Below are 19,466 nucleotides of genomic sequence, written 5' to 3'. Positions count from 1 at the left end.
GGCCAGCCACTCAGCAGTAGGTGGTTGCCAGGCAACCACCTCCTTCCTGTCAACCCTCTGGCAAACCCAAGAGACAATGACAGCTACTCACCCCAGCTGAGAGAAGTTGTACAGGGTCTGCCATAGCCTCAGCATTTGTCTGCAGGTCACGAGAGCTTCCTCTGGGCCTTTCAGTACCTGCTCCAGCTTCACCTTGGTGAACATCAGGCTGCGGGGAGGGAGAACAGCAGTCAGCACACCTCTGAGGGGGCTCCCTTTCCCCCAGCTCTCCTCTCAGGATGTGCTTCCAAGGGGCTCAGCCGCATCAGAACAGCCCCCATCTACCTACCTCCCCAACCTACAGATGGCAGAGTGCCCACGAGTGTGGTGGCCTGGGCTGTACCCCAGGATCACCTGCTGTCTCTGGGCATCAGTTTTTCCATACTCTGTGCCAAAGTGCAAAGCGCTTTTCTGTATTTATCACTGTCCATGGCACTCAGCCACTTGTCGGCGATCATATCCTATCTTGCCCTACCCTCTGAAGCACTGTCAAGTGCGGTTACTAGCCTTGCTTTGTTTGCACGTCCTCATTATGCTGACACACCCCACAGGCCTGAGATGGAGGCTTGTATAAGAGACGGGCCAGAAAACAATTCCGAATCAAGGAAAGAGGCTGCTAAGCAAGGAGCTGGTAAAATGGTCATTGAAGATCAGAGTTCTGCTTTCCGACTTGGCCACACACAATAGGTGCTCAATTAGCACCTCCTCAATTGAACTGCAAACTTGTTTCCTGAGCCTGGATATAGGAGGACATCCATGTTTAACTTTATCAAAGAATTCTTCATTGAGTTTCCTAAAATTGCCAGCTCCCCTCATATATTCATTTGGATTAAAGGTACATGAAGTCCTATTCAGTCACCATTTAGAAACACAGTTACTGTGCAGAGAGGAACCTCAGAATCTCTTTCAACCTAAAAACCAGAAATCCTCTGATGTAAGAATAGTGTGGGGATGTGGCCCTGAGAGAGGCTGGGAAGAGAGGAAAAGGGCTGGTTCCACCAGGAAGCAGGGCCACAGGAGGGGCCGATGGCTGCCTCTCTCTGCCCAGGACACAGCAGGGATCATCGGAAGGCCGGCTCACCAGGACTGGGGCAGGGTCTGGATGCCCTGCTATGTCTGGAGTTAGACCTTTAGTAACTGGGGAGGCGTGGGGACACTTAGGAGGTTTAAGGCAGTGGCTGTTTACCAGTGGGTATGGAAGCTCTGTACTTTTTTTTACCAGTACTTCCAGGATGCACACCAGTGGCCTGGGCAGACTGGCGGAGCCACTGAGGCCCAAACAAGGCTATGCTTCCCCCTTTTCACTGGGTGGTGAGCTGTGAGGTTCTTTTATTCCCAGCATTGCTGTTGGGCAAATCCACGTGACTGTCAAGCTCTGAACTTGACTGATGCAGGGTGGTTCTGCCAGGCCTTCTAAGATTGGCACATAGGCCCTCATGGAAGCTGAGTCCTGCATCTAGACAGGGAGCATCAATGTGACGTAAGCCTGCAGCAGGGGCAAGCCCCAGACAGGGAGGCTGGGGGTCCACCTGGGAGCTTCCCCTCTGGTCTTCTCCCTCACTTAGGACCCTCCGTCCTCTGTCTTGTATGAGACCTGGGCCTCCAGGCTCATGAAAAAGGCTGATGGCCTCACCGTTCTTTTCTCTTCACACCTTGTTTTTCTTAAATTGTGACTTGTCCAGTAGAGAACGAAGAGGGTAAAATTTGCCCCAGTCCACTTCAGAGAAGGGGTTGGGTAAGTATTATTTTTCGTCTTCACTCTTCCTCAAGCATGCCACGTGCCTCTTCTGCTCCTGCACACGGGGTACCCCCATCCCACCCTCACATGGCCTCTCCTCTCCATCTGCATCCATCTTCCATGACAGACTTTAGACCTCCCTCGGTAAGCCTTCCCAGACTCCTAGGATGCCCCGCTGGCCTACAAGGTCCCGAGAGCAGGAACCAGTGTGTGTCGTGTGGCATGCACGGGCCTGAGCAGGAACGTGGTCTCAGCACCTTGGGTGGGCAGCCGCTGGGGAGAACTGGTCCCGCCACCCCTGTCCTTTCCCAGATTCTCCAGCGGGCCAACACTCCACAAGTACTAGGAGCCTCTGCTTTAAGGACTATGAAGTGGAAGACACAATTCTTGCCTTCAAGGCAACAATTAGTGCTAAAAATGACAAATTACCCAGAAAATCAAGTGCTGTATTTTTGGATCAGAGTCAGTGCCAGAAAAGAACAGAGAAGGGGTCTTGCTGGGGCCGGTGTTTGACGCAAAGGAGGGTGGGACATGGCTAGGAGTGGGGGAGAGAGACACATGGCGGGGGGCGGGGAGGGGGCAGTGGCTGGAGCGGCAGGCGGTCGGTGAGGAGTCAAAGCCTCTGCGGAGGTGGGGCACATCCAGGCGCAATCCATTCCAAGGCTGCCCCTCCCCTCAGGAAGCAGAGTCCCCTGGGCAGGGCCACTGGGGTTGGGCTGGGTTGGTTCCAAGACAGCTTCTGGGTAGACCAGCCCTGCAGCATTTTCCTAATACCCAGTCTCCCTAGACAGGCCTCTTCAGCACGCCCCTCTCTGCTAGGGCGCCTCCCCGCTCCTGCTGCCTGCACCCCTGAGAGCCAGGATGGGGCCATGGCAGACCTGACCGACCCTGTGCCTGGAACAGAAGTGGCCGAAAGCTGAGCTGGTGTTACAGTGACTTCTACCAACGCAGGCTGTTACCCGTGCGGCTGCTGACATTCCATTAGCATGAGCGACCCAGAGTGGAATTTCTCAACCCAATCACATCCTTTGAGGGCTGGGCGAGTGCACCAACAGCTACCCTCTGGTCAGAGCCTTCACTCCCTGGTCTTGGGAGGCTCCGCATCAGCTCCTGTGGAGGTAGGTTCCCTTGGTCTTGAAGTTCAGCACTGCCAGAGAGGTCTTCTCAGCCAAAAAGCCTTCCCCCACTGCCCTTGACATCAGTCCGAATGCTTGTGTGTGCCACCTTCCACTCCTGCCCAGAACGGCTTGACCTTGGGGACCCGTGTGCTGCTCACACGGGTATTAGCAGTTCCCTGAACTGTAGGACAGGTCTCTGAGCTCAGCCGTGCCCTGCTTCAGGTCGTCACCCTGTTGGAACTTGCCCTTCCCCCCCAACACCCAGCCAACTCCTAACCAGATGTTACCCTCCATCAGGATATGGTCATCTGCACACGTGCCTCTACCTCACTGCTGAAGTCTCTCTCAACGCCCTCCTGCCGCGGCCCCCCCCCCCCCCCCCCGCCAAACAGGAAACAGCAAAAAAGCTCTGCTTCCTTAGAAGGGGCAACTCTGCTGCTCTTCTAAGACCACCAACCCTCCCCCCGGCTAGGAGCCCAGGGCTCCTAGGATAGGTGGCCCAGTTCTCTAAACAACAGCATGAAGGCTGGAAGAGCCCTGGTGGGCCACCCTGGCTGGCGGGTGACCCTTTGGGGCCCACATAAGGGCCACAGCCTCATCAGAATGCTGAGTTTCCTGTGTGGGCCATGGGGAGGCTGCTGGCATTGGGGGCTGGGGGAAACGAAGGGCAAGCCCGGCTCCTTAGCCCCTTTAACCAGCCCAGCCCCCGGCATACCTGTTTTATATCCTGAATGAATCTAAACTGTCATTTGAAGAAAGGATTCTGAGGCTTTCCAAAAGCCCACCATCTTAACCCAGTGGCTCCGGTCCTCCTCCTCTGAGGAGTCCTAGTGTGACTACCCTCGCTCCTCTCTGAATGTTCCAGACATTAGGCAGTTAGCACTTAATTACAGTATGTTTCTTTTTGCCACATGGCTTATGAGTTTAATAATGAAGATAAACTCATATCAAGCATTTTGAAATTCAGATACTGTGGAAACAGTTTGTGGCCAGTTCTGCCTACAGATGGTACAGACAGCATTCATCTCGTCCTGTGTGCATGTCCACCTGCAGGACAGGGCCCTGCCTCCCTCCACGTCACTGCCTTCCCAGCTTCCCCAGTGCCTGGCACAGAGCTGAGCACACGGTGTCCGCTCTGTACTATGAAAATGTGTGTTGTTACAACCATCCAGCCGTGTTCTAGATCTCACAATACGTATTAAATCAGAGTCAATTTCTGATGCTGCCACTTCCCACTTCTGGTTCCTGGCTGGGAGGGAGGACAGGAAGCTGTTCACTTGCTGCTCACAACTGCAGAGTGGGCAGGACTCACACAGCCAACAAGCAGTGAGCTGGCCGATTCCATTTTAAGCTGTCCAGAGCAAAGTTGTACAGGGCCTGGGGAGGAACAGGGCGTTCCGGTCATGACATGAAGATGTCTGGCTCCTTGAGACTGCAGGGTCTTCACCCCAGAGAACGGTCGCCCAGGCAGAGCCAACAGTAGTATAGCTGAGGAGAGTCTGAGATAGGAAAGCCTGGAATTCTGAAATCTAGTAGCCTTCTCACACCTGGACAAAAGCCATTCTGGGACAGGAATGGCCATATTGCTGTCCTCAGACCCTGCTCTGTGACCTCACTCAGAGAAGACAGACACTAGACCAGAAATGAGAAACCTGAGCCAAAGTCCCAGCTCTGTGGCTGCCCAGCTGGGCATGTCACAGGTTCCAGACCTGCAAAACAGCGGCGAGGTCTCCTGCCCCATCTGCCTAGGGATCCCACAGATGAACTATGGTGACCTTTAAGGAGAAGCTGAGAACCCACAGGTGCATTCAGTCCCTCAGCGTAGGCCCACCCAAAGCTCAGGGAAGGGACTTCTGCTTTGATACTGCAGGCCTATCAGACCCCTAAAAACAGTTTCTAGGCTGGGAGCCTCTGAAGGCTCTCAGAAAGCCCCTGAGCTTCATGGCCTGTTTGGCAAGGCAGGTGGTCCTCCTCGTGGCTCTTGGGACTTAAGATGGGCATGAAAAAGGAAAAGGACAGAGGGACGGACAGAGCCATAGCAACCTCGGCTGTGACCCCCACTTGCAACCACTTTCCTGTTTTTTTAAGCCATGGAAGCTCATGTGGAATAAACATCAAGGTCTTTTAAGGCTGCACGCCCTGGCCACGCCGTTGCGTCTGAAGGCAGATGTGAAAGTGAGTGTTCTCTCTGGGGAAGGGGAAGGAGCGAGGGTCAGTGTAAACACGTCCTGGGTGCTGTTCCACCCAGGGGTGAAGCTGGTGGGGCTGCAGGGAGGAGAGTCCTGGGTCCTGACACTCTCCACTGCATCATGCGATGGATGGAGCGCACATGTGCCCTGGTCCTAGCAGGGAGGCCCGGCGCAGCCGCAAGCCCAGTCTCCGAGAGCTCGTGGCCCCCTGGGAATGCCATCAGCACGTTGGCAGCCAAGCCAGGCACCCCATGCCTCGGCTTGGAGCTCCCTCAGCCACCGTCCTCACAGCACACCTCATCTACCACTGCACTCTGGTTAAGACCTGCCACCTCCTGTATCACCCGCACAGTCCCGCATGGGGGCGAGCGAGGAGGGTGCCCTTGCTGAACCACAGCCTCAGCCCTGCAGAGTCTGAATGTCTATCTGCCTGACTGTCTGTGTCTGCACCAGTCCCCTTCCTGTGGGAGAAAGACAGAGACCAGTGAGGTCAGAGTCTCTGGGTGTCATCACAGGTCACCAGAATTGCCAATCTTCCAGCTCACCCAAGCCAGGGCTGAAGAGGGAGGTTCCCAGGGGAATAGTTGGGTAAGCCTGGCCCCTACCTCTTCCTCTACTCCTTCCTGGGCCCTGCCTGCCTGGTCTGCACTCCTGGGGCAGGACCAGAATCAGTCTGCTAATTATCTATCAAAAGGATTAAGACTTGGAGCTGTTCCCATTTGAGGCAAAGACAAATCATTTTTTCCTACTGCTATGAAGAGGAGATATGTTAGGGTGAGCCTCCTCATAACTGGGTAAGCATGAGCCTTTCCAAAGTCTTTTTCTAAAAAAAGAATTATTTTATAAATAGGGGATATTTTTGTGACAATGGCTCTGGCTAAGCAAGCTCTGTCCTGAGGTCAGAGGTCATTTTGTCCATTCCACCTTTTCAGGAGCTTCGGCTCATTCTCCCGTGTCCCCTCCCTGGCTGGTTACCCGAGCCCCCTTGGTGGCAGGGAGATGTTGGCAGGGCAGATCTGGCTGCAGCGAAGGACATGGGCTGTATGGGTGGCGAGCACAATGGGTCTACATTTTTACTTTTATGTTCCTGAAAGAAGCTCCCTATACAATTCCTCAGCATGTACAATAAATAGTTGAGCATGGTAACTGCCATGCATCCGAGAGAGCCACCTCTGGCCCCAGGCTTATTCCTCCTCAAACAGCAGGACACAGCAGAAATGGCCTTTGGTATCAGATGAAGCTGGTATGCTTCTAGGCTTTGTTGCTTCTTAGCGGGTGCCTTCACCTCTCTTGAGTTTTACCTACTGTGTAAAGCAGGGGCAGTAATGGCACTGCCCAGGAGGGATATTGGGAGGATTAAGGCAAGAAAGCCTATAAAGGCAGCCCTGGTGCATAGTCGCCCCTCAAAAAAGGTTAGTGTCATCCCCAGACCACTCACTCCATCATTACCAGTCCTCCCTGTTAGATTCTGTACTCTGGGGCAGGGACCATGTCTTTCTTATCTTTGTATCCCCAATGCCTGACCTAATGTCACTCAATGGATCTTTGCTGGATAATGGAAGAAGGAAGTTGAGTCACAAGGGCTTACTGAGGCCTGGAGAGCTGTGGGCATCCCCAGGATCAGAGGACTCTGCAGAAGTGAAGGTGTGGGATGTCCTGCAGAATGCTCCGCTTTTCCTGGCCCCATGTCTGCGTTCACCCATTTACTGGGCCATGGGCGGCTCCGCCTGATCCTTCAGGCTTTTGGCCATCGTGCGAGCCTTCCACACTGGGGGAAGGGGTGGCAGCAGGTGTGGTGAATGCACGAAAGGGGGTATTATCTCTTTAAAGGACGGTAATTAGTAATTCCAGCTGATGGGTATACTGTGCTGTTTTAATGAAGTAGTCTATTTTTACAGAAAACACATAATTGAGTGAAAAAGCAGGCTATTCTCTGAGTTAGGTGGCCCATGCCTCTGGAAAGTCTAACTCTGCGGCCAGGAGGCCAGAACTGGCACACAGACAATACGGGGTCCTATAGGAAGCAGGCCCCCTCCTGGGCTGCCCCTAGTTGGACTCAGCGGTGAAAACCAGGAGCCCCATTTGAGGATCCAAGTTCAAATCCTAGCTTCCCTTCTTCCAGCCATGTGACCCCAGGCAAGTCATGTGACTTCAATTTTGTATCTATAAAATGGGAACGACAAGATCTGTATATATGCCTTGGAGGTTCTTGTGTGGAAATAATGTTCTTGTGTGGAAAGAAAAGCCTAGCAGGGGGCTGGCCCTGTCATTATTTACCTAGCCCTGTTATCTAGTTGCTTACTTATGCCCTCCACGCCTCTGTTTCCTCATCTGTAAGGTGGGAATGATGGGAGTTTCTGTATCTCCTAGGATTGCTGAGGGGGTGCAGTCGAAGCGCTTAGAGCAGCACCTGGCAGAGCAAGCACTGGGCGCACTGCGCGTGGGTTCAAGCAGGCCAGGGCTGTGCAGCCCGTTAGCTGGCGTGAGTTCTAGTCCCTACACTGCCACGCATCAGCTACCTGATCTTGAGATATCATCTAGCGTTCCCATTAGTTTGTTCACCTTTAAGGAAGAAGAGCTGTCAAAACTAAAACATAAACAAATCAACCAAAAATGACAACGAAACAGGGTAAGCGGTGTGAGTGCTCTGGGAGCTGTAAGATGTCAACATCCCCATGTGTTCCTTTCCTTCCTTCCCATGGTCTACCTATCAGATGGTCTACTTGGGTGCTCGGTGCCCAGCCATGGGCTCCCTATAGGAGGAGGGGAAGGCAGAGGACAGGCCACAGTCTCTGCCCCAGAGGTGTTTCCACACTCAGGGGAAGTTCAAACAATACATCTGAGATGATTAGGAAACTAAACAGAGGAGAACCAAGCATTCAGCTGAGTGGGTCAGCTTTGAGGAACACTTCAGGGCCAAGCGAAGCTGAGGGGTCTCTGAGACAGCAAATCCGGGTGGGGAGGGCTGGACTGGCAGAGAAGAAAGGCCAGGAGGTGGGTGGGAGGCGCCAGCCTGACCAGGCAGAGCCCCCTTCCCCAGGACAGGATGGGGGCTTGAAAAAAGGGGGAGCAGCCCCTCTGCGTGGGAGACAGAGCACTCCTAGCCCCATTCAGGCTGTAATCACCTGGCTCTCAGGGTGTGGCCCTGCCCCTGGCCAGGAATACCAGGAATTCGCTGAAGGGCACAGGTCTCCCAGACTCCTAGGCTTCATGCCTGTGGGACAGACTCCACTAGGGCAATTAACTGATTAAAGTCACACTGTGCTCTCTGAGGGTATTATTTCAAAGCCCGAACTGGAGATCTCCCAGAGAAGGAGAGGGCCACAGTCAAGCTCAGCCTTAGTACCTTCCCATGGACTAAACCCCCAGTGTGAAAGGGATTCTTACGGTTCCTAGCCCTAAAAACCAATAATTTCTCCTTGGGTCTGGAGAATTGCATTGACTCATATCCCCTAATCTTTTAAGGCTTACACTGATCTTCTACCTCCTAACGAATTCATTCAATGTGACCTGACTCTGAAGCTTTAAAAATCAACAGCCTGTATACTTTGCTTACTGAAGTTAGCTTCTCCTTACTTCGAACCCTGTCCTACCTGGAGTATAGCCTATGGCTGGCTGCACGGCGAAGCCTTCTTGTCTGTGTTGACTGATGGCTGACCCAGTGGCCCCCAGGCCCATTTCCCTCAGCTGCAGGCCACCTCCAGTTAACCCCAGATGGCTCTCCAAACATAAATTCACAGCCTCGAAAGATATGAACACAAACCATGCAGAACAACTCCATAACCATTCAGGGGTGGAAGAACTTGCAGAGTCCTCAGGTAGAAGAACAAAGGTAGGCTTCCAAGCTGGCATAAGGCACCAAGAAGCAAACGCTTTGGTCCTGGTTTGTGATCTCTGCTCAGTGAGCAGAACCTAAGGACCGGAAGACTACCTATAGCAAAGCGAAGGACAGCCCTGCTGCACAGCACGAATGCCCGTCTTGGGCCTGGGCCCCTCCAGCCAGAGAATGGTGCGCCCTGGGCCCCAGAGCTGGTCTCTAGAACAGGTTATAAGCAAGGAAATCAAGGAGACCAGGAAGCAAAGGGCTAAAACCACTTTAAAACAAATGAAGAATTCCTTTTGGAAAATATGCAAATATCTCTTTCCTCTCCTCTTCAAACAAAGCCACCCAGGTCATCTATCCTGCTAGTCTGAGGCTAAGCGGACGACTATGGGAGACCGAGGACTCTGACTGACTGCAGTGTCACACAGAGCAAGATCACAGGAGGCTGCACGGGACAACCGGCGAAGGGAAAGGCTGAATGTCAAATCAGCTTAGCAATGAGGAACTGACCTTTGGGGAAGAGAGCCTGGTGCCAGTGATTATGTCTGGCTTAACACTCTCCCTCTACCACGCGGCCTGCAAACTGAACCCCCAGCTCTTGTCCTCGGGGGGCTGTGGAAGCTAAACATGTTTAATGAATGCAGCAAAGTGATACACTAGGTTTATGCTCATACCTTTGATTCCAGCCTCCTCACTGGAGAGTTGGTATTTTAAGCATCCTTTTGATCTACTACAAGTCCCTAATAAGATCCATCCAATAAACACACTGGGTTTAAGTCAGAAATGTTAACAGGAGCCCCAGAGGAATGTACCACTAGAAATATGTCATTTGCCACTTGAGAAAAAGGTGAGGCAGGACAGGTAGATCAGAGAGGTGCCCTTGGGGCCAATGTTAACCTTAACTAAATAAGGTCAAGTTCTGGCCCCAGCCAACGCCTAGTTATCAGCTCAAACATTTTCCAAAACAGCCTAGGTTTCCCTGGGGAGAAGGCTTTGATGGTTTCATTTGTTTACACACAGCGAGCTCTAGCTTGTTGAGAGGGCCACATTCATTGTTCCAGTGCTGGGGAGCGCCCCCTCCCCACTTCCACACACCTTCCCCCAGGACCTTCCAAGTCCCCCTGGACCTGGGCAGGGCGGGGCAGAAACTCCCACGAGGGCCTACCCTGACTGACAGTGGTACAAGGAGGCAACCTTGGAATTGCAGAGACGGGCAGGGCAAACCAGTTGGCTCCTCTGCCGCCAGCCCAGGGCCCCGGCTTTCAACACTGATGTGGCAGGCTGCCAAGCCTGGGGTGGGGGCAGTGACTGACAGGCTGGTTATTGGAAAGCTCCCATCATTAGCTCAGGAATGTTGTTTGGTTACCATGGTGACCTTCACTACAAGAGGCCTGACTAAAGCACAAGGAATCTGCTACCTAAAACCAGCGCCCCAAGGAGCCCTGGGCTTCGGGATCCACGCTTATCAGTAGCCTGTTCCCTTTGACCCTGCACTCCTACCCTCCCCTGGGCTGGGCCTCCCAGCTGCCTTCTGTACCCAGGACCAGGAGAAAAGCCTAGCAAAGGTATCTTCAAGTTCGTGTGGGCCCTCTTGCATTCCAGGGCCTGGCCTGGCTTAGAACCAGGTCTGAACAGGGAGGCTGCTGCCCCCACGAGGCCCTCTGCAGGCTGACCAGGATCGGCCTCAGCCAGCACATGTGTCCAGGGCTTAGTCAGAAGCCCTCAGGATTTCAGGAGGCTGCCTGGGGTGTCTGGTTCCCACTGTGCCAGGCTCACACTGTCCCCGTGGCCATCGGTCTCTGCCTTATCACGTTCCTGCCTTTTTAAACCCAAGCTCCGTTAACTAAAGGTCCTCCCACAGCACGAAAATCAAGATCCTCCTCGCTCTGCTTTCTAATCCCTGAATTCAGGAGGATTTTCAAAAGTTCAACTCCACGAAAGCTGAATTTTTCTCCAGGAGTCTTGAGACTGCTTGTAGGAATTATGGCCTCTTATGTAGCTAAAAAGCTTAAAATCCTTTCACAGAACTTCCCTGCCTCTGCCTCTCTGCCCTCCCTTACACAACGGGCACCCTCCTCCACCTCCTGGCCCTCGAGCACTGGCCCCCGTGGGTGCCATGTTGCAGTCTGACACAGTGGGCTGCCTTCCAGACCCCTCCACACGTTTGTAAACCGACCGTGAGACCTTCTCTTGCCCGAGTCTTACAAGACTTTGGAAGCCGAGGGAGGCAGAACGGATGTCAGTCTTTTGGCAGATGAGAAAATGAAGGCAAGGAAAGGAGGGGCGTGCTGCTGGAGGGGACACAGGCAAGTGACAGGCATGACTTGCATGGGGATAAGCTCACGCGGAACGGCGCCCACTGTACCCACCGGCACCCTCCCCTGCGCCAGGTCTCCTCCACCCCGACACTGGCCGGTCGGTCCACCTCTTCCTTTTCACTAACACAGGCTCCGTAGAAAGGCAGACCCTCTAAATGATCTTGGGCTCATGGGACAGCTGGAGGGGAGGCGCTCAGTGGCAGACAGATCCAGATCATGGGCCCTTACATGCCCCCCGAATACATAGGCCTTGCTGGTGACGCTGAGGTCAGGGTGATGGCGGTATGACTTGTTTTGCTGCAGTGATGTTTACTGGACCGGTCGTTTAATTAACTGCCGTTGCAACAGCTGGCGCCACGCAGCTCGTTCCCCAAGCAGGGAGCAGCTGGAGAAGCAGGATGCAGTTGCCACTGAAGAGCAATGACATTTTTCAGTGATCCCTGACCAGTAATGGACTCAGGGACATATCCTGCTAACCCACGGGTTTCTGTATTCCCGGAGGTTCCTCTGTGGGGAATAGTACTGACTTATTTGCAAAGAGCCATGGTCATCCTCTTTGGTCAATCCAAAGCTTTGTGGTAGATAGATTTTCTACCCTCATTCCCGACTTCATATACATATACACGTACATGCATGTATGTACACACACACACACAGACACACACATATATACATATTTTAAGGTGGAGTTTTTCTTTTTTTCCCTAAGACAACAGAAATGTGAAATGTATTCTCTCAGTTCTGGAGGCCAGAAGCCTCCTATATTCTTTTCCAGTTAGTTTTGCAGCCTTTTAGGGCTGGCTCAGATCAAGACAGAGCTCTTCATGGTTATGGAGGTGAAAAGCTCATGGTGGCTGAGGGATAAAGAACCTTACAGCTCTTCTCTACTCTGCTGACCCCAATGGGCTTTGCAGAGTGAGGCACCATGGGGGAGGGGGTGCTCGGGTGGCCAAATGCTCCTCAGCAGGCATCTGTGTACTGACAGAGGAACAGAGGAATCCCGAGGGGGCCTCTGGGGACAGGACTCAAATGTTTTCCTTCCTTAGGCTTGGGCCTCACAGAAGTCTCCCTGCTGCTGGCCCCAGGGCCCCAGCCTGAGGCCCCTGCAGTGGCTCTGTGGTGCGTCTCTGGATGGGGGAGCACTGTTTCCACAGCGAGGGCTGCCCCTTTAGAAGGATTCTGCCCGCAGAAGTGGGGACACAGCTGACAGAGAGGGGCATAGTTATCCCGCAAACTGACTAACAGCACAATCTGTACTAGGGCGGCTCACCGTTTTTGGGTCTAGGGTCCCTCTGAGGATCTGCTGAAAGCCCTCTCCCTGGATGCATGCACACAGTGCAAATCTTAGTGAGTTCAGTTCCGGGCATCTTGGAGGCCCAGAAGTCCAGCCATGGGCCTCCCAAGGGGAGTCACCAACCTCACAGCAAGGACCACCTTTCTAGCCCCCCCATGATGACACTTTCAGTGAGTGAAGCATTTCCTGGGAAAGGAGGGGGCACCTGAGTGAGGTGGGAGGAAAGGGGACGGCGGGGCGCACACTGCCAATAAGGGAGAAGACAGGGGAGAACACGGCTTCCTCACCCAGCCTGAGCCAGGGAGAAAGGAGGAAGCCCACAGGAAACAGGAGGCACCTCCCCTGGGTGCATTGGGGGGTGCTGAGGGAGAGCCAGAAAGCCCCCACCGCCCTCATCTCGGACAAATCTACCCCACTCCCGCTGTTCCTAGCACAGCATGGGCTTTGAGTAGATTTTCAAAAAGCGGTGTGAACCTCCCCCATCGGGCCAGGGGAGGTGACTCTGCCAGCACAAAGCATTCATCCCAGAGGTTAGGAAGAGACACTGCAGCAAGGTGCCAGATGCCGGGACAGGGGGCCCGAGGAGGGGCCGAGCGGGCAGCATGTGAATCCCCTTCCCCTGTTTCCGTCAGGACAGCTCTGCTTCCTTCTGTTCATTGTCTTAATTTACGTGTACGATTTCACTTGGAAAAAAGGACTTGCTGATAAAACAATATCTGATGACTGGCCTTGTGGCCAGCAGCAGACAATGGGTCACACCCTGTCACACAGGTGAGCCTGGAAAAAAGCAAGGTAACTGGTACTGGAAGAGGTAGACCTCCGTCCTTTGTGTATTTTCATTAAAAGTAAAAAATAAACTTCTACGCAGTAGGTCTTGCTGTATTGTACTCGGGATTAATGAGACAACTTAACTAATCCATTGTCCACATGCGCTTTTTTTTATCTCTGTGTTAGTATTCCCGAAGCTAGCTGCCTTTTAGAGTGAACTGATTTCAATTTTAATAATCTCGCAAACGTGGGGTTAAAGCCAAGAGCCAGGGGCGTCTTCTTAACACAAATAATGGGCTATGTTGAATTGGCCACACACTGTCTCTGCTTATACGTGGCTGTGGGCAGCTGGGACCCACCTGGGCCAGATCGTCGGGTAGACAAATGGGGTTAGGAGCCAGGGTGCTGTGGGCAGGGGGGTGGTTTATGCCCAGGTAAGCAGGCCGACTTGCAGGATGAACGTCTGCCCGAGGTCTTAGTCACAGGGTCTTCCTCATCAGTGGAGCATACTGGGGAGCTCATGGTTAGGACACTGCTTCTCCCAAAGCACCTTTCCTGAGCCTTGGTGAGAAGGAAGCCACCTTCGGCAAAGTGCAGAGGCCAAGCCACCCTCAGCATCCTTGAAGGAGGCCAAAGGAACAGGAATCCTGAGGCTTTGCCCTGAGGGCCAGCCCTGTCCCTGATGGGCTGGGGATGGACAGAGGTGGACACCAGGCCTCCGCATGCGAAGGGAGCCTCCCTGGGCTGGGACAATTGCAGCATCACCTCTCACGGCTATGGCACCCACCAATTTCCCCTAATTCTCCGTGAACCTGTTTTCACTGCCAGCGTGAGTCACCTCTCAGGGTAGCCAGGACCTTGCTGCTTTCTGCTGTCTGTGGCTGGTTCTAAAGCCCTCTTTCAGACCCTACAACGGGACACCCTGAGAGTGGGGTACTCAGAGGCCCCTCCATTCTGGAATCACAGGGTTCAGAGAAACAGGGTCTATTACCCCAGTGTCATCTGCCTGGGGGAGGAGGGTAGAAGTCAAGCCAATCTCCCTTTCGTTCACTTCTGAAGAACAACACACCCTCCTGCTGCAGCTGGCCCAGCAGGGCTCTTGTCCCCAGCCCCAGAGTCCCCATTGGGTGGCAGCGGGTGGGGCCAGGCAGGAGAGTTTAATCCTTGTTCATCCACCCACCGCCAGGGCCAAGAGCAGCACAAACCCTGCTCCACAGAGAGGGCCATCTGGGCGACACAGTAAATGGGGGTGTGGAGAAGCCGAGAATGGAAGGAGAGGCCAGGACTGGCCTGCAGGGAGATGACCTCTTCCCCCAAGCCCACTAGCCTGCTTGGAGGCAGGGAAATGGCTCCCTTGGCCCACGCCAGCCCAGCCAATGTTAGAATCCATCTGTGGCTGGCTGTGCCAGGGTTATAATGAAGTTACCTAAGTTAGTGTTCCCAGGAGGCTCGAATGCAGAGCCCAGGGTGTTTGACCATGTGTGTTTGAGCTCATTCCCTCTGTGGTCCACAAAGCCCCTGTAGAGCCTGCAGATGCCACAAAGAGCTCACCACTCCCCATCTGGAACCTCTGGACACAGAATACCAAAGCCATTCTCCTACCCCACAGGTCCTCACCCTGCCTTGGCTCTCTAGCTGGGAACGTGCATGCAGTGGGCACTTAATCAGTGTGTGTTAGCTGGGTAGGGTGTGCACGGACTCCTGCCCCTCAGCCCAGTGGTGCCCGCAGGGAACTCACTTGAAGTTCTCAGGGTACTCCGTGATGGCCATGTTGATGACATCCAGTGCGTGCTGGTAGTGCTTCTGGGCGGAGAAGAGGAGTGCCAGCAGGTGGAGGGCATTGGCATCGTCCCTGCACACTTTGAGGGCCTCCTGCAGCTGCTCCATGGCGCTGGAGATCTGCCAGAGAAAGCTGCCAACTTAGCGATCTTCCCAAGGCCCACACCTCCCCCCAGGGCTTTGGCGCCAAGTGCCAGCCATCAAGGGGGCACCAGGCTAGGTGAGACCCTGGGCACTGGGGGGCAGGGCTGGTGCTCTGATGAAAAAGCATACCCCCAAGTCACATGGCAAGAGGGATCTTCTGCTCCAAGTCAGGCCCAGGAAGCTACTGCTGTCCCCACTTGAGAGTAAAGAGGAACAGGTGTGCGGTCCAGCACAAAGGATCTAGGTAGATGCTAGGAAGCATTTCTTAAACCAGAGGAGTGGGGGCTATAAGGAGAGGCCATCAGTCCCTTTTCTCTGAACCTGTCCATAAAGTGAAGGAGGCCATCAGATAAATGCCTACAGTGGCAAGAGTGTGGGCTATGGGGTCAAATGGGGGCATGGATCCCATCTCTGCCACATCCTAGTTGGCATCTTAGGACAAGGGACTTCGCCCCTCTGAGCTGTAGAGTTAGTATGCTGCCAAATGAAGATGACAGTCATGCCCATCTCAGTGGCTGAGAGGACAAGACGATGTAGGACAAATATCCTGCAGAGCACTGCACGCCTTTGAAAATGTGCTTCCCTCTTGAAAATGTGCTTCCCTCTTCAAGTTCTCAAAGCCAGGCAGCTAATGACCAGGGCAGATCCTTCTAGTCCTGAGAGTGTGTTTGTTCTCTCGTGCTCTCAGGCCTGGTAGTTGCATCAGCTCCCGTGACTATCGCTATCCTCCCAGGAGTCTCATCATTCTTCCTGGAAAGTCTTGCTCCTTATCAAACCTCAGACACAGTGCCACTCCCCAACCCTTCGCCATGCTCCCTGGGGGGCCGGAACTTCAGGCTGGCTGGGGCCTTGGCTTCTGGTTTGCCTGGTCCTTGCCTGGTCTCCACCTGGCCTTTGCATAGGCCTGGGCAGTGCCAGGCCCAAAGTCCTCCCATAGGGACCTACCTTTGTGGAAAGGTCAGAGAAAGGGAACGAGGAAGCTAAGGTCAATGTGGCTGCCAACTTGGCTTGCCTGTGCCCCCTGAGGCTGCTCCTGCCCTGGTGAGTCCACAGAGTGGACCCCAATATCCTGGGTTGGGTATCTGAATCTGCAGCCATCACTGCTCAGACAGCCATACATACTCTGGGAAGGATGGGCCGGTGGGCCTGAGACCCAGGCAGGCCAGGTCTAGCTTAGAGTCTTGACCCCATGATACTACCAAGATCTGAGACAAAAGATGCCATTCATCAGAGGTGGCTGAATAATTAAAGGTATTAAAAAATGCATCACCAAAGGTTTATCATGAACTAGACTGGCAAGAAAAGCACTGGTTCTTTTACACAGAGCTAAAAATACGTGGTCTCAGGTATCTTTCCGTCCATGATCCCGGGAGCACCAGAGCAGACTGATGGTCCTGAGAGAACAGACGGCACAGAGGTGTCAGGTGCCTCATCCAGCGCCTGGAAGTGAGGAGCCGAGGGTGCAGTGGGGCGAGGGGCTGGGATGTGAGAGGCAGCCTGGAGGCGAAGGAGGGGCGGAGTATGTTGGGAGGAGGGGTGGGTACAAGAGGAAGCGGGGAGAGCAGACAGCAGGGCTGCTAGGGAGAACGCGGCTGAGACGGAAGGACCCAGAGAGGGAGACAGACAGCTCAGAGTGACTGCAAGCGAGAAGCAAGGCCAGGGCACGCCTGGGCTTCAGGACAAGGGCTGGAGCACGGGCTGAGAGGGCAGGGCCCTGCAACGAGAGTCAGGGTGCGGTAAGGGGAGACGCCAAGCCGATGCAGGGTGGAGCGGAAGGTAAAACAGGGACTTTGCCTCATTATCTGACTTAATCCTTACTAGGTGCTCCTGAGGTGACATACGAAGGTGTTCACACAGATAAGGAAATAGAGGCTCATAAAGGCCAAATCACTTGCAAAGGGTCACGCGGCCAGTAAAAGCAGTGGTGTCAGGAGAAGATCAGCAGCCCCCAGAGACCTGAGGGTGAGGAACTGTGAGCACCCACCTGTCGGACAAGGGCCAGCTGCAAGGAGACATAGAGGATGACCTGGGGGTCGCCGGGTGCCAGCTGCTGAGCTCTGCATGGGGAAGAGCAGCACCAAGTCAGTCACCAAGGGTTGGGCAACCATTGTGTGACATTTGCTTCCAGCATGCCATGTGCGTTGGGGCGAAATGTCAGGGATTCTGCCTGGCCTCGCTTGGGAGGGTGCCCAGCTGGGAGGTAATGGCAGAAAGCCACAGGCAGCCAAAGGCAGGGGCAGTTGGCTACTCAATGGCTGGCTCTGGCTGAGAGGTAGGATTGGGGGTGGGCAAAGCTCCTCTCCTCTGGGCAGCTGTTGGCCTGGTTGTGGCCCTGCTGTGGCCTTGTACAGAGCCTGGGGCCTGCCCTCTCCAGCACAGGACAGAAGGCAATACTTCCCTGAGGGCGGGGGTTGGGGGTGGGGGCTGGGGAATGAAGAGGTGGCAGGGGAAGGAGGGAAATGTGCCCCTAACCTGGGCGCACTGAGGGGCTCGGCCAGGATGGGACTCTGACCTCCCTGAGTTCAGGAACGACCTGCCCCAGCAGGAGCTGCGTGTGCCACATGTTCTGAGGAAGCTGGTAGGCACCCCGAGGCGCTTCCACATCAGTGCTGGGGGAGGGGGGAGGCATTGTTGGGGGATGAGACACACAGGGCTGAGGGAAGAGCCCTGCCATGGGGTCAGAGGAAGGGGTGGGGAGGGAGGCTCAGGGGTCCCAGGGCTGTGGTAGAGAGAGGGGCTCAGCAAGGATGGGTCTGAGGGAGAGAGGGGTGTTGCTGGGGAGGCGCTTCTTTGCCTCCCCTCAAGTTCCTCTGGAGCCTGAGGGTGGAGGGGACCCCTAGAATTGGGGAGGGGCTGGGAGTAGACAAACACTATTTTTGAGCTCTTGCTACAGGTAAGGCACTATGTAAGGTGCTTTCCTTGCTTTATCTCAGGTAATTACGGGTTGTTATTCCAATTTCAGATCCCTGAGCTCAGGAGGGCTGGGGTTCAACCTAGGGCAGGGAAAGGAAGGTGACCAGTGTTGAAAGGCTCAGCCTGCCCATCCAACCCCAAAGGCCTGCTTCCTGTGTGAGCTTTCAGAGACTCAGTTTCCTGGTCAATTAAATGGATCGTAAACCTTTGCTCTGTGTACATCGGAGGGTCTGCTGACATAAAGCATGTGCGTGGGCCACCTCGTGCCTCTGTGCGATCTGGGCCCTCCTCACCTCTCCAGTGTCTGCAGTGCTTTCCGGTGCAATTCATCCTGCTTGCATTTCAGAGTCGCTGCAGGAGACAGGATGAAGATGCCGTGATGGCTGAGGAGTGCTGAAAAGGCCAGCCCAGCCCTGTCCCACCCCAGGGCACACACGCTCTGCAGGGGGCGGCCCCACTGGGTCCTGTGTGCTAAACGCCTGCTCTCAAGCAGCTCTGGACTGATGCCAGCCCCTGCCCTGGTTACCAGGGCAGGGTCTGCAGAGTGGGGGTGGGCGTCCACCCAGCCCCAGCCTCCCAGCATGGCTCTCGGCACACCAGGTCTTTCCACTCACTGCTTTTGCCACCTGGGCCGGAGCCTTGAGGTTCCCACATCCATTCCAGCCACATGCCTCCTTGGGCTTCCTTATGAGGTTGCTATGGCTTTTAATTTTTTAAATCATTCTAACAAATTTTAAGTGTACAATTCAGTGGCATTAAGCACATTGACAATGTTTTTCAACCATCACCAATCTCTATCTACAGATCTTTTTCATTACCCCTAATAGAAAGTCTGTACCCTCCAAATGCCAACTTCCTTCCCCCAGCTCCCTAGTCAACTCTATCATACTTTTGGGGGCTGATTCCTATCCTGGGTTTGGTCGGGGGTGGAGACATCACTCCCTTTCCCTCAAGCTGCAAGGATACAGAAGTAGGTGGCTGCTTGATCCATGAAGGACACACAGCTGAGCTGGCAGGCTCGGAGAGAGAATGCCAGGCTCTGGGTGGCAGAAAGGGACCCACCCGCCAAGCACAAGTATTTATTAAACAGCTTCTATGTACCCAGCTTTATGCCATGCGTGATTTGAAATACTTTAAAAAGACAGAGCGGAGCTGAGGGTAAAGGTGAACCAGAATGAATCAAAACGAGGGTCAAGGCTGGCGGCTCGTTACAGCTGCCGGCACCAGTATGGACTCTGCCAGGAACTGGGGCTGGGCCTTGAAGGGGGAAGGACGGGCTGATGAAGGAGGCACGTCCGAGAGTGCTGAAGTCTGGGTAAGAATGGAAATGGGGCTGAGGGGTG

At 54.2% G+C, this 19,466-nt stretch overlaps 1 protein-coding gene across 3 annotated transcripts in view; it reads right to left on the bottom strand.

Moving 5' to 3' along the window:
* The window catches only part of TTC7A (tetratricopeptide repeat domain 7A), a 111,846-nt gene that overhangs the window by 25,495 nt on the left and 66,885 nt on the right, over positions 1-19,466 (bottom strand). For all 3 annotated transcript variants that reach the window (XM_016142185.2, XM_036225227.1, XM_036225226.1), the window contains 4 exons: positions 18,417-18,474; positions 17,195-17,267; positions 15,026-15,186; positions 92-208 (listed from right to left, as the gene is read on the bottom strand). In XM_016142185.2, coding sequence (XP_015997671.2) covers positions 92-208; positions 15,026-15,186; positions 17,195-17,267; positions 18,417-18,474 — 409 coding nt within the window. The remainder of the gene's footprint in view (positions 1-91; positions 209-15,025; positions 15,187-17,194; positions 17,268-18,416; positions 18,475-19,466) is intronic.

This window comes from Rousettus aegyptiacus, unplaced genomic scaffold, assembly GCF_014176215.1.
Source record: "Rousettus aegyptiacus isolate mRouAeg1 unplaced genomic scaffold, mRouAeg1.p scaffold_m13_p_7, whole genome shotgun sequence".
In the NCBI taxonomy this organism is placed as follows: Eukaryota; Metazoa; Chordata; class Mammalia; order Chiroptera; family Pteropodidae; genus Rousettus; species Rousettus aegyptiacus.
This window is presented reverse-complemented; position numbering and strand designations above follow the sequence as displayed.